General features: G+C 41.6%; 1 protein-coding gene across 17 annotated transcripts in view; it reads right to left on the bottom strand.

Annotated features, from left to right (window-relative positions):
• The window catches only part of RBFOX2 (RNA binding fox-1 homolog 2), a 165,107-nt gene that overhangs the window by 12,646 nt on the left and 137,182 nt on the right, over positions 1-15,279 (bottom strand). For 16 of the 17 annotated variants that reach the window (XR_010999387.1, XR_010999388.1, XR_010999386.1 and 13 more), the window contains 5 exons: positions 9,312-9,404; positions 6,525-6,585; positions 4,097-4,150; positions 3,876-3,968; positions 2,626-2,758 (listed from right to left, as the gene is read on the bottom strand). Coding sequence is in view for 12 of the 17 variants with exons in the window: in XM_068191118.1 (XP_068047219.1) it covers positions 2,626-2,758; positions 3,876-3,968; positions 4,097-4,150; positions 6,525-6,585; positions 9,312-9,404 (434 nt within the window). In the remaining 5 variants the exon portion in view is untranslated. The remainder of the gene's footprint in view (positions 1-2,625; positions 2,759-3,875; positions 3,969-4,096; positions 4,151-6,524; positions 6,586-9,311; positions 9,405-15,279) is intronic. The other variant, XM_068191119.1, reaches the window with a different exon arrangement.

The following is a 15,279-nucleotide window of genomic DNA, read 5'->3' on the forward strand; positions in this document are numbered from 1 at the left end:
AATATTCCAGAACAGTTTTTACTTGTGCTTTGTATCAGAGGTTATAATGTCTCCTTATTTCTACCAAGTGGCACCTCAGTTAAAACTGGAGGTTGCATTAGTGTTCAAAGTCAGGTTTAGGTGACTATCTAACTCACCTACAATAGACTAAGCAGTTGTTTTCTGAGGTATCAAAACCCTTCTCTGGATAAACAACCATGGCCATGCATAAGTACGGGCATTCCACATATGCATTAGCAAATCTTGAGTTCTTGAAATAAATATTAAAACTATTAAGAACTATGATTTCTTGCACCTTCCTCTGGTTTAGCATTTGACACTGTCAAAACTTACTCTAACCTGGATGGTGCTTAGGTCTGATCCAGTATGGCAATACCAACAAGCTTTTATTAATCTACATTCTGTATTTTTTAAATTCTGCTAAGCTCTCAAATGCAGTGATACCATTAAGTTCTGTAACTTAAACACCACTAAGGTTTGGGAAAACCAATTCCTTCTATCAGGTTTGAGTTAACCTGCAGCTTTACTTTACTGTCTTCTTCCACATTACTCACTATGCCTTCATGTTGCTGACTGATCTTATGGTGTCATCTTTCCACTGGCCAGGAAGAAAGTAAACGGTGGAGGACAAGATGTCAGGAACGTGTGCCTGTCCCTGACCCCACGGAGGTCAACAGTGCCCACACAGAGCGGTGGCTGTCCTACAGGTTACTGCAACATGGAATTGAATAGCACATTTTGTATTATTCCACTAGGAATCAAATCTCGTAGAAATTCAGACTGTGATGACAAAAAACACCAGCAGCAGTTAATTACATCCCAGTGCTTGGGACTAGGGACAGTTCTGTGCCTCTGTGAATCTGCCTTGCTTACCGGTGCCCTGGAAATGTTTACCAGGTAGTATGCTGCCCATGAAGACATGGGATAAGTCAGCAGGGTCAGAAAAGTTCAGTTTAATACCAGTAAACACAGACATGAGACAGTATTTGGAAGGGCTAATCATTGAGCCTGGCCCATATTTCAAATGAAAATAAACCTTTTACATTGGACTCAGGCTGGATTTACATCAAAGACAAGGCCCTCCCAGTGCCCCACTCATGACAGCCTCTGGCTAGGAATGCTCTAGCTGTTACTCCCAGGGATGAAAAGCATATTCCCCCTCCCTGGTGCAAATATTTTATATTCTGCTGGACAGTAGCACTTAGCTCAGCTTTGCCGCTTTGTTTCACTGTGGAGCACTCCCCAGTACAATTGGACTGGGCCATTTTTAGAGCAATAGACAGACAAGTTGCAGGTCAGAGGCTACGGTTAGAGGATAGAAAATGTAAACCAGGAGTGGTGGCAAAAAAGTGGATTTGAAAACCCAGAAGAAACACTCTGTTCAGAAGACCAATGTTTAGACAAGAGGTTTCATTTAAAGTCTTCTGGTGAATTAAATACAAACATTGCCAAAATTGCCAAAGAGCAAAGCTAGACAGATACATGAGCACTGCAGCTTGCTTCCTGAAGCTCCACTTTAAGTATCAGACTAGACTCTAAAAGGGTCACAGTAGCTGTCATCATTTAATCTGCTACAGAAGCTATTGTAAGCTTATCCAGCATATATCAGGCCAGCTCCCTGCACTGATGTGTATGGATTCCACTTTCCTTCTTAATAAAAGAGTTATGCTTTTTTTTCTTCCCTTTTGGGCCTAGTGTAAAGGAAAAGAAGGGTCAGCCCACATCTCTGTGTAGGAGGATTCGTTTCTACTCCTGTTCTTTCTGAGAACATTGCCTGGAAAATATGCCAAGTAGAACTTGAGACAATATGATTAAAGCATCCTCAAAATCAAACAAAACAAACAAAAAAAAGACAGTTTGGAAGAGATTTGCTGATTTTTCTGTCATTCCACCACATTTAAACAAACCAACAAAAACCCAAAACAAAACTCACATACAGACCTAGTTCCCTCTACTTTTAAACAGCAGAATACTCTTTTTTAACAACATTTTTTGCACTGCATTACTAGTGAAAATCTGAGGGCAAAGAATGCTAAGGCCACACATTAGCCATTGCTTCATTGCATTATCATTCTCTCTACATCCGAAACGCTCCCAGCTTTAAATTAATGGACTTGATTAATCTTTGTTTTAAACCTTTTTAAACTGTCTCCAACAAAGAAAGCAAATCCATTGTGGGTAACTGGCTCTTCTGTATCCTACTGCCAGATGGTGAGGCATGAAGGTAATGGATAATATTCCTCATTCCTGAATATGGAAACACAAATGGGGTACAAAGAGCAGAACTTTTTTGGGAATTTTAGATCTTCTCTTTGTGTCCTTCTCGGCAGCACTATAACATATTGGGTCAGTGGATGACAAATACCATATACAGACAAATTGAGAAATTATGAGAAGGAACTCATCAGCAATTTAAGCTGTTGCAAGTACTGAAAATTGTTTCAGTCAAGTACTTAACACAGAAAAATTTAGATTTGCCCCCAGTGGATGCCATCATGTGCAGAATGCTCTGGCACTAGCAAGACCTTGACTCTCACCATCCAGACAATTTTAGGGTTTTTTGTTAACCGATTAGCTATTTGACACGGCTGTGCAGAGCACTCTGCTCTTGTGACCAGTGCTTACCCTGGGTAGGCAGGGATGGCCGTGGGAGGTACTGCCCGCACTGCCCCATACACTGTCCTTCCTCGGCCCCTCAGATGGGCGCCCCGAAATGCGGCGGCTGTGGTGGCTGCTGTTGGATAGGGGAAGCCTGGAACTGTGAAGATAGACAAGGTGGAAGGTGAAAAGGATACAAGCTCTGCCCCAGAGAACAACCACCTGCTTCAAACAAAGTGACACAACAGCTCCACAGCAGTGGGACATTTGGCATCAGTCCTGCAGAAGGACATGCTTATAACCCAGCAAGCATCCCATACATACTTCCTGCTACACGATGGCTTTTGAGGGAAGAAGGGTTGCAGAGAGGTTTGGCATGCAAGAGGTTAATGTTTTGGCATGCCTTACCCACCCCAACAGGGCTCAAATCCCCCCACCTTTTGACACTGCCATGCAGTCTGGTTAGAGTCTGAGAAGCATGGGGAGTTACTATCAATACAGCACGCAGTTCTTCCAAAACTGCAGAGGCTCTTTAAAATAATTCATCAAGAGGCCCTTAAAGTCAACCAACTTACATTAGTCTCTTCCCTCCTTTCCCCTCCCACTCTTTGCCACCCAATCCTCTGTATGTTCATTTTAAAGCCTGAAAGACAAGATAGCCCATATAACAGCAGCAGCAATTTCCCATAAAGTGCCAGTTTACTGAGAGCCCACCTTCATTTAACAAGTGTGACCAATAACTGGCACCACATATAGTGATGCCTCTATTATTATGCTTTAAACTGAAGTAAATTGGCTCCTGATGAAACTTTGTAAAACCTCAGAGGCATCTGCAAACACGTCATAAACAGATACTGAGAGGGAACGAGTCCCAGGGCACAAACCCAACCCCGCATGCATCCAGGTGCATGCCACTAGAGTCCCTGCAGACCCGTGGTTCAGCAGATTGTATAATATGTACTTTAGGGATTTGTCTGTTTGGTTTCTTTGATTTCAATACAGGGAGGGGAGCAAGGGAATGGACTATTCCTCACACACACCCTCCCCTTGTTCTGCAACCTCCTTGTCATTCAGAAGGACCCATTCAGCAGTACAGCAAGACACTGCAGATGAACAAGTTACAGCAACTGCACACTATACTTTGGCTCAAGGTAAACTCATTCCCAGCGAGACCCATCCTTTCAAGTATATATTATACAGACTGGAGAGAAGAAGGGTGACAGGTCATCATTAACTCAAGCACAGTAACATTACAGGGGCCATCGGGGGCTACTTACTGATTAAAGGAATGTAAGTGTTAATACCCCCCCTTCCTGACAGGGGCACTGCGGCGTCATTGCCCAACGAGACATCTGCTTGAAAGCTGGATGCTAATTTAATTTAAAAAAGAATAAAAAACAAAACCGTAAAAAGGTTATAAGGAAACAGCAGATTAAGAACAGAAACAAACACCACTGCAGTTAAATGGCAGAAGTGGAAGTGTCTACTTAAGCTCTACCTGCATATAACTCAGGGCCGTACACCGCTCCAACCACAGGACTCAACTTCCAACCTGAAACAACAAAGACTGCAGTGAATGCCAAAATCTACACCAAGAGAAGGAACGGGCAGCGTGGGTAGGGGGAATGGTGTCTTGCATGCGCCCCAGCTTCACATGCACAGGTCTTTCCAATTTCTGCTTCGCCTCAATCCCCCTTGGTGTAGATGGAGGCCAACTGCCCTTTCCTAATGTCAAGCTCTAGGTCCAGGTCACTGTATCGGAGGGAACAGCAAAACATCAGCTGATCCGAAGCAGGCAGAGGCGCTGCTGTGGGAATGCCAACTACCTTATATGCATATTTGCCATGAGCACCGTGCGACCTGGCATTCCCTGCAGGAGCCTTGCTGCCAGCTCCTCCCTAATTTCACAGGGAACACTGCAGATACAAGCCCTCTCTAAAGCCACCGGCCCAGACTGTCATCTCAAGCAAGTCAAATTATAGCCTTGAATTCTCAAAGCACTCTTCTGTCTTGCCTGCTAGAGATCTGCTAAAAAGCAACAGTGTCTGAATTTCTTCATTAACTGCATTACGCAACTATAGTTGATAAAACCAAATCATTCTATTCATCTCTCACTTTCTCCTCACTGTTATTTTAGTATTTCTATCCTTCTTTATGCTGCTTTTCAGGTGAAAGCCTTCACAAAGAAATTATTTTAATATAATCTGGATAATTGGCAAGAACTGCAAATCATCAAGATAAAACCTACAAGAGAATAGGGCTTAAAGACGTATGGGTATGAGTTGGTACATATTTCCAGTCACATCTAGAAACCTGTCTTTTCCCCCTCCATCTCTCTAATGGGGGAGAAAAGAGATATAAAGCTAACAATGTGATCTGGGTTGGCTTCCACAAAGCATTCCTTCCAGGAAAGATCTCAGCTGTTCAGTTAGCAATCACAGAGGCATTTTCATTTAGCTTCCTCTGTCTTGGAGCCCTGGTGCACTTGCTGAACTTTTAACATCTCTAACCACTCTAGAAGCCATATGAACAACTCGCTGAACTGCAGCCCATCAACACCACCCCTTCACCTGCTGGCAGAGTATCAGTGACAGATGCAGTGCAGGCTCCCTCTGCAAGTACAGGCACACTGCTGCTGCACTGTTCACCTTGAGGGCAAAATACTCCAGTAGTGGCAACAAGAGGACTGTCAACTCTTAAATTTAATAACAGTTGTACAACCATACTTGCCAGTATGCCTTAAGCCTGGTCTAATGCTAAATTTCTTTGCATAGCTTTAAAGCTGGCTTTAAACTGCTGGCTGCAAAAGCAAAATATTCTTGTACATTATCACTTTCACAAGTTAGCCAAGTTTTGTTACCAAACAGTCACATGCATGACATTTATGCCCTTTTTTCCAGGACAATATACCATGGATGCACTGCCTTTTGCTACAAAATCTCCTAGTTCCTCCCAGGTACTGTGAGACCCAGAATCCCAAGCTTTTTGCTTGGCGCTGTTTCCCCAGCTCTGTACCCAAGGTACGATTTACTTGCAAGAGACCACTCAGTAAGTCGTCAGCAGAGCAACATAAAAAATGTTTATCTTCTGAGTTTGGAGTCGTACTTTGTAATCAAAACAGATTGTCACACCAGCTACTACCTATATGCAGCTTCCTGCCTTGATGAAACTGTTTGGGAACATTTTCTGCACACCGTAAAGAACTTTGCCGCTCGTTTCAGGACAAAGACTCGGATTCAAATCTTTATCAAAGCAGCATTTAGTTCTTCTGGGAGAATGACTTTTTATGCTATATATGCCTGTGAAGTAAAATGACTCCACAGAGAACCACCAAGATATCCCAATGAAACAGGATTCCTCGCTATCCAAACAACTTGGTCTTTCTCTGTTTAGTTCACTGGAAAATTCACTGAACACAGGCAGTCTGAAACAAAAAGCAAGCAAACAAGCAGTGTAAAGGCTCTGTTCTGCTGGATGCTTGGGGACAGCTGTACTTTTACTGATACAACCTAAACTGAGCTATCTTAAGTTATTAAGTTAATTACTTAGATCAAGCACCTCAAGTTATGTTTCTGCATTCACATTTAGGTATCTGCATGATGGCAGTGAGACACAGGAGTACTGCACATCCCACCATACAGAATCAGCTTGCAGTAGTAGGGCAGGCAACTCACTAGTCCTTGGCACCTTCACCCATCTTAGCCACATGGGGCATGTCCCTACTTCTCTCTGTCCCCACTTCTCCATCTGGAAAATGGTATTCCTCCACAAACACTTTTTGGGTTATACTGAATGGTATAATGATACAAATTAGAGTTTGTGAGGTTTTATTGGTTCCTTTTGGTCCTGAGGAGAGGTCATGACTTTTCTCTTTTGCCTTTCTTCAAAAGTTTCAGCTCATCACTAGTACAAACAGTCTCTCTTACCATTTGCATAAGGTGTGACCATCTTCTTATTGGTCATCACTCTTGCAGTGGCATTGTTAACCTAAGAGTAAGAAAGGGGAGGGGGAGGAGAGGGAAGGAAGCAGAGATCGTTAGGGAAAATGGTGAAAAACTCTCAGATACCACACACACACACATACACACTATACTTCTCTGAGCAAAAAAAATTAAACAGCTAATTTTACATGAATGCAATTTTAAAATTACTTTTAACAGTTGCCATTTAATTGTAAAAGTTACAGCTAAACGTGGCATTTTAAAATTATGCATTAAACAAAAGGCCAACGAGAGTAAAGTGCAGATTCTCCACCACCCTGCCATCCCTAGGCACGGGATTATTTACAGCCCAGTGATCAAAAGGGCAAAACCCTAGATGCTTTGTCCAGGTTCTCTTAGAGAGGCAGGAATAATTTCTGCAGCCCAGAGCAGGGGAATTGAACCAGGTGATGCACAAGCTGACTAGTTTCTCAAGCTCACCACTGGAGCTGGGGCCCAGCAGGTCACTGGCAGGACACTTGGGTAGAAAAAGGTAGCCTGGAGTCCCTCAGCATTAGATTTGAACTCCCAAGGCTTGAGGAAATCTCTGGAACATCACCAGCTGTTTAGATGATCTACATTCACTGATTTACACCCACCATTTTCAGATCTTTTTCCAGATTATTTTTTCCTTGTCACAAATCTCATGGGACAAAAAGAATACATAGCAGCAGACCTGGATCATTTTTGGGATTACTGTGCCCTCCACCCTCTTTACAGAGCTCTGCACAGTTCCAAGCGGTTTGACTGCTCAAGCAAGTGGGGTGTTACCGCAGAGATGGTGCTGATAAAGAAAAGATGGACTAGTTTGGAAGCCAAGTTACTGCAGCCCCGTGTCAGCCTCAAAGCTCTTGCAAGGAGGGTGAAGTCTTTATGGATCATCAATAATTTATCAAAACACATGCCAAATGGGAATGGAGGCCAGGGTGAAGAAGAAAAAAAATGGATACAAAAATAGAAGCTGCCTCAGGCCCTTGAGATGTATGGATGGTGGGCGTACACAGGGTGGGGAGTCCAGAGCTACATTTTACTCTTGTTTCAGACCCAAAACAATAGAAACATTACACATTTAAAAAAGAAAGAATGGGAAACAACAATGATGAGACTGAGAGCATGCAGTTAAACACACACAGATAAAAAAAAGAAAGAAAAAAAACACACCACAATTGATTCAGAGGGTGGGGAGGGGAGGAGTGAGGGGATAGGGTCTCACAGACAATCATTAGATGGAGCGAGTGCCTGAAATCAGCTGCTACAGCAAAGTGCAACACAAGCACTTAAAGGAAAAATTGCCAGAACCAATCAGAAACCACCAGTCAGCAAAGAGACCAACAGCTGCATTTAACTTAGTAAAGAAATAAACTGGGGAGGGGGCAAAAAGAAAAAGAGAGAAAAACAATAACAGCTACAAACAGGTCTCAGATAGAAAGAGCAGCAGAAAGAAGGGGCAGGAGAGAGAGAAGAGGATATGGGTGCATTAATAAAAACCAGCCAAACTGGAGTTCAGTAACTCTGAGTAAGATGTGCAAGGGGAAATCACCATGAAGTCAGTAATCAAACAGCTCAGACTGCTACAAAACAATATGTACATCCAAAGTCCAGGCGGCATTACTCAACAGCATTGAAAATAAAAGGGGGAGAAGGGGAAGGAGGTGGGTGGGGACAACAAGTCAAATCACATTTCGTAGTGTTAATGTGAGATGGCAGATGGATTTTTTCTTTCTTAATTTTTTTTTTGTAATTTTAAGAAAAATTTAAAAAAAAGAAAAAGAAAAAGCTTCTTCTCTAGCACTTTCGTTTCACTTACCGCCAACTCGTACCATCGCCAGCATTGTGTATAGTTACCATGGAAAGAGTGAGTCAAGTGAAGGGCCCTAAACGCTAAACCATCGGAAAGGGAAATAAAAAAACAAAACAAAACAGAAAAAAAAAAAAAGGCAAAATATGCAGACATCTTACTCAAAAACGGCGGCTTTTTTGTTTCAATATTTGTACTTTTTGGGTTGTGTTTGTTTTTTTTAAAGAAAGAAGGAGAGAGGGATGATGCCAGTTAGCCTTCAACAAAGTGGAACACCAAACTGGTGAACACCAGACATGCCCAACATATGGCCATGATGGCCAGCCAACATTAACCCTTCCTTCCCTGGCGGTGAGAGCTAGCAAACTTTTAGGATTTGCTTTCACCAAACCTGTTCTTGACCATGGGCAGATCAAGAAACCAGCAGTGTACATAGCACAGCCCACTTGGGGCTGCTGCCCCACATGCCCCCACCCCTCCCACAGGCATCATCTCACACTTGCATGGAGGAGAACTGGCCTCAGAGGAAAGAGAGGATACTGGCTGGCCCCCTGTTTTCTTTTCTGGACACAGTTAGCAGTTGGACAGTACTCTTTCAGTTAGTTTTGTTCAGGCCTGGTAACAGGAAATCGGAGCCTCACAAACTGAAGCAAAGGAAAAATCAAGACAGCAGAAGGGCAAAAACTTGAAGTGGGTGGGAATAAAACTTAATAAAAGAAGAAAGAAAAGGAAAAAATTACCCAAAACAACAATAAAAATATTCTGTAAAGGGTGTAAACTTCTATACATTTCAGTGCAGGGAGGTGAAGGACACAGACACAAACACACACGCACACACGAGACTGGGATCCAAATGTGAAATAAGTGAGGCAAGACACAAAAAGAAATCAAAAGAATAAATATAAAGAAGAAATTGAATTACTGAAGACATGCACCTCGATTTTACGGCCCTCTACCACGGTGCCGTGTAATTTCTCCCTGGCCCTGTCTGCATCAGCACTATTCTCGAAAGTTACGAACCCGAATCCCTGCATGCAGCGGGAGAAGGGGGGAAAACATGCACATCGTTATATATTGAAATACTGATCTCTAGGTAAATAGAGAAAAAATATCACAGTATGAAATCGACATCAGCACAACTCAGCAATAACCTCCTAGAGTCACATTGTTGGTTCATGCATGTTTCATAAATGAAAGAAATCAAAATCAATAAAAAAGGAACTGTAATCATAATAAGAATAAGAGTAATTAAAAAAAAAAAGAAAACATAAAAGCAATTGAGGCCAGACCAAAAAAGAAGTACAAAGTTACTCGAGACAATTTTTCATTTTGGTTTAGTTTGGTTTTTTGTTCAAAAACACTTATCCCTGCTCTGACATAGGCAAGCTGGGCAAGCCCAAGTAGGACTTTTTTCCCCTCTTAATGAACACACAAATTTTGTAGGACCCCTGTCCGCCCCAGACACAGTACAGGACATCGACACTGAGCAGCACTTTGTTCTCTTGAGAAACCACTATGAGAGTGAGCAGCAATATGAATTCATGCCTGGCACCAGGAACTCTGCAAAGCTTTGGGCAAATGAAACACTGAACCTTGCTTTTCCCACCTGTAGAATGGAGACAGTAATAATTACCTACCTTTGAACACTGTTGAAAGGAAGGGCTCTTTGTAAAGCATCCCTTGTAAGCTCTTCAGGGCACAGCTCATGCCTACTCCTAAGCCTGTAACTTCCCCAATGATACATGGAGCCCTGAAAGTAAGCAAGGCTTCTAGGTGGCACCATAAAATGAGCATATTTATTGTGAAAATTTAGAGTATCACATACTGTAGTTCCAGAATATTCTTATCTCTGAGTACTGTGGTGGGCTTGACTGTAAATCTAAACACCTAAATACTGATTCATTGGTCAAGACAGGTTTTGTATGACACTGCTGACCCTCTGCTACCTCTCGCTGCTACCCATTTTACCCAGCATTGTTCTGAGATGGCAACCTCTGCGCTGTGGATAGCAACAGATCTCTGCCTAGTTAGAATATGAAATTTCCAGAAAAATCCATATGCCGCGCTTGAAGCAACCACAAAGGCTCAAGGCCTGCCAAAACGTCCCTTTAGTTAGACAAATTCAGGTTTACCACACCCATGAAGACACAAGCAACACACGCCTGTCCTACACATGCTCATGCTGCTGCCAGCTCATGCAGTGGTATAACAGGGCAGAGTAAGAGACCATGATTCCTTCCACAGAGCTGAGTGCACTGACATTAAGAGAGAGCCAACATGACAAAATGAATTAGGATTTTAACTAGGAGCAAATGGCATCTTAATACAGACAACTGTGATGAGATACTCTTCATGCCATTAGAGAGACTGGACCCAAACAAAAAGCATTGTTGCATTCTGCTTTCAGGACATTTTAACAACAGCAATAACTGGCTCCTGTGGCTTGGTATAAAGCAAATACTGCTTTCATGTACAGAGAGTAATCTCCACTGGCTCCAGTACCCTCAGGAGCAGAGCAACAAAGCTTATATTTGATGCAATGGAAACTCCCTCCCAGTGTTAACTGAAGAGTGAGGTGATGAGAGTGATCTACAGCTATGCTTGTCAGGGAAGGGGCATGCTAGCCAGGCAACCTCCTTCATGCGCCTTGGGATTGGTATGTATTTGGGATGGACAGCCCAAAAAATAGATAGCATCTTGATTTCTAAGCATTGTTAGCAATGGGACACAAGCAAGCCGTTATTCTTCAAGTGCTTTTTAAAGGTCTTTACAATACTAGTCTTGAATAGCCCAAGCTGTTTAAGTGACAAGCTGGCCTTCGTCATCCACAGCTAGGTTTCCAGCACAAAACTGCCACAAATTTGTAAAATGCAGGGTGGTGGTTACTGTTTTTTTGAGGGGGGAAGGTTTACTTTTTTTTCCTTCCCCCTGAACAGCAATAATAAAGGATTTTAGCCAGTACTGCAATGCTGAGATCAACAAAAATGCTCCTTTGGGCTCCAACCCAATAATCTAAAGCTTCAGATAATTTAATTTCTCTAGCTATAAATAAAGAGCTATATAAATAACAAACTGATGCCTTTTTCAGAACAGCATAGAAGTTCCCTGTTTAAATGAATTAAAATCAGAGCTACAAGACATAGGGGCTAATAAAACAGCCCAACTGCATATAACTCTCAAATATATTGCAGAGAACTGAGAGGGGTGCAGGGGGTGTAATAGCACAGCTGATTATGAAGGAATGGGGTGCTGTGCCTGCTTTAAAGAGCCCCTACAGAGAAAGGTAAGCCTGAGAATAAAGCAACACCTTTCCCTCTGGTTCTGTATAATGGGGAAAAAACATTCTTTAAAGGTTGGGGGAAGAGGGGAGGTAAAGACTGCAACAGGAATCTCTATTTGCCTCTTCTCTTTTTGCATTAAAATTTCTGTTTGTTCTAGACAAGCCTGTGGAGAATAAATGAAATTTATGTCTTCAGTGATGATGTGAACTGGAAGCTAGAGTGCAGATGGAAAGTAATTCTTTAGACATTAATCTGTGCAGGCTAGAACCAAACTAAGGCTATTTTAATTCACATCTGTTTGCAATTAGTAAAGTCTGTATGGGATTTTTAAAAACTACATTATCATTAAATATCTTTAAACCGAGGAGGAATTTTCAGTATTTTTATTACATTAACTCAAGGTAGCATACGATCCACATGCAGACTATATGAATATATTAACAATGTGAATTAAACCAGAATTAATCTGATTCAGAACAATATAACTAATTAACCATATTTTATTGACAGATCAGCCCTTAGCTTGTGCAACTCTCTGTTGAGCACCATTTAATGTCAATACTGAATTAATACTTTACATAGTTGACTATGGCAGTTAGTATTTGTGTCGTCTTGGTTTGTCATATTAATGCATCTCTTAGACTTTCAAATTTTCATCAGGAAAAACAGGTGAGCCACACTTGACATTTTTGTTATTTCTAAGTTTAAAAACTATCAATTAGATATATACACACACATTTTTGAAGTGGGAGAGCAAAAATGAACATACATATATTTTTTATTCCTTTTCACAGATGACCTGTAAAGAATAGGGATTAATTTGTACCTAAATACATAAGCAACAAATAGGTTTCAGTTCTCTCAGCAAGGTTGTCTTGACCTTGAAAGAAAAAAAAAAAGAAACAAAGCAAGAAAAAAATAAGATGGGGCAGGTATCCAATATTTACTAGCTTAGCTTTATAGCAGGTACTGGATTGCTCCATAGTAACAGGTATGGAGCCAGAGGAAGGGAAGATCCTAGATGAAAACAATACTTAGGTTTTCTAAAATTTAGATTACACACACTGTTTGAGTTTAATAATGTTGCTATGATAACAAGGCTGAAATTTTCAACAATTCCTCCCCACCAGCAACTGCCACAAATTTCTCCCATGCAGAAGATAAGTTTAACCCAGCGAACACTAAATTCCAATAAACATTTTTAGGAGTGCTGAGAAATTTGCAGTACCAGACTAACCCCTTTTTACCCAAAGGTTTATTGAAAGGACCTGAAGAGACCGAGTAACTGTCACCCTTTTAGTCTGGCCTCAGATTCTGCAATAAATAACAAGCAACATGATGAGCAGTGAAAAAAAATAATAAATGTATATATATATATATAGTATTTGAACGTTTCCATCTCTGAAGAATGAGAAAGAAAATTTACCATGTAACCGTAAAGGGAGAAATCAAAACCAGACGGTTCTCCTGGGTGTGGCCAGAACACAGAAATTAAACAAAAAAACAACAACAAAAATAAAATAAAGTAAAATAAAAAAGAAATAAAACCAAAGAAAACTAAACAGAGCCCCTTGAAATCCATGCATTGTTAACCCTTTGTTCGTCATGGAGTTTAGACCAGTCACCTCAGCAGCAGCGTCTTTGCCTTGTACCACTGGAGCACACAGCCAGCAACCAGCCTTGCTGTCATCTGCTGCTGTGCTTGTTTCTAACCAAGTTTTTTCTTTTTTTTCCCCTCCTTATTTCCATATTAAAGTTTTAGAAGCCTGAAAAAAATTTGCCAAAGAGGCAGCAATTTAGGCTACCAGTTTCCAAGGCATTTGGAAAGAGTAGGAGGGTTTCAGCTATAATCCACCTGAGATGAGCAGGACTGAATGCACCGACAGCAACACAGCACAAAACCCAGAAACAAATTATTGAAGTCACACACACAAATGCACCCTTCAAGTTGGTGAAAACATCTGTGTAAACCAAGCTGCCACCGTTTCAGCAGCTCTTCCAGCTCTTCCTGGCCACCATGCCACACTTTGCATTAAGGCACATACACGTGTAGAATCTGTCCGTTTACCTGTGCAGTCTGGTGAGTCAGATGCAGAAATTAACCTGACTGAAAAAAAATATAAGTGTATCTTCAAAAAAACCTGCAGGGCTATTTTTAAGCTCTATCATTTCCACAATCCAGCTTGAGTTGCTCCACTGCCAATCCCTGCTGCGAAACAGCAGAGGGGGCAGAGGCCGGCAGCGAGGAGTGGGAGCCCAGCCTGCACTGCTGGGCAGCCAGAGCCGGGGGCTTCAGAGCAGCTCCAGCCAGCTCAGGACAGCGGCTTCACAGCCCCAGTCATCCCCAGGTGTGTGCTGCTCCTCCTCCCTTCCACTGATCCTCGATCTCACCGTGGTCTGTGAGTTCAACAGGCTGAACTGGCTGAAGACAAGCTCATTTCTCTCCCTGCTGCATCAGTGTCTTGCTAATTTAGCACCTAGATCCAGCTCCCTACACATTGAAATGAACAGTGCTGGAAAAGCACTGCCACAGGAGCAGTAGATCAGCTTATACTATGAAACCATAAACTTCAGACTGAAATTCAAGTTTAAATAAATCAGTTCAGTGTATGGACTAGTTGATCTCTTTAGTTCAGTATTGCAGACTTCAAGGCATGAAACCACTAAACAAGGATAAAGGGACACCGGTCATGTTTCCTTCGTGCCACTGGCATCCCAAAGGGATCTGATGACCTGAGAAAGTGATGCTGGTCACCAGCACTTAATTTGTTTTTAAACCTCATTATATTAATAACACTGTTTGTATTTCTGGCTCAACTGATGAAATCTGAACAAAAATTAGAAAAACAGAATTAAAATGAAAACAAGCCTTCTGATTAATTTATTTTATGTAATAAGGGACTTTCCACTGAGTGGAAACTAGGTCCAGAACAAGAGTGGCTCAATTGAAAGCACCTAATCCATTTAAAGAAGAAATAAATGCACATGCATACTTACAATCTTTAAGGCACCATTATTAAAACCTATTCACATTCTTATCTTAACCTACAGTTAACTGCAAACTTAAAAATCCACACAGCTTCCACAAAAGTTTTTAGTTAGCATAGGTTTACTTACACAAATCCGAACACCAACAGATGCAATTTCTCTCATAACCCACTATACAACTAATTTTTAAAATAAATATGAAGCACTTCTAGGCACTATAGTCCTATACAAGAACTTGGAGATCTGAGTCTCCCAAGTGGAAAACAGTGAGGGACACAAAACTTACAGCATCCTGAAACCATGAGCCCCTCTGCACTAATATGAACTGTTACCATTTAAAAACTACAGAAAAAAACCCAAAATAACCCATCAAAAAACCACTCCCTATTCAGCCAAGATTTTGCTGTGTGCTTATGTACTCCTGGTCTCTGAATGTCATTGAGGGCACATCTTGGAATGCCACACAGTACACAGCTGGTGAGCAAAGAGCTTGGATTCCCTTCCCCTGCAGTTTTACAAATGCCACAGGGTACTCATTACACAGGCAGACTGCATTAATTCTGCAAATATGTCCACTTGTTCGATTCAGCACAATAGTGGCAAAATACGCATCTAGAGGATGCATCTCCACTAA

Source organism: Anomalospiza imberbis, chromosome 5, assembly GCF_031753505.1.
Source record: "Anomalospiza imberbis isolate Cuckoo-Finch-1a 21T00152 chromosome 5, ASM3175350v1, whole genome shotgun sequence".
NCBI classification, from domain to species: domain Eukaryota; kingdom Metazoa; phylum Chordata; class Aves; order Passeriformes; family Viduidae; genus Anomalospiza; species Anomalospiza imberbis.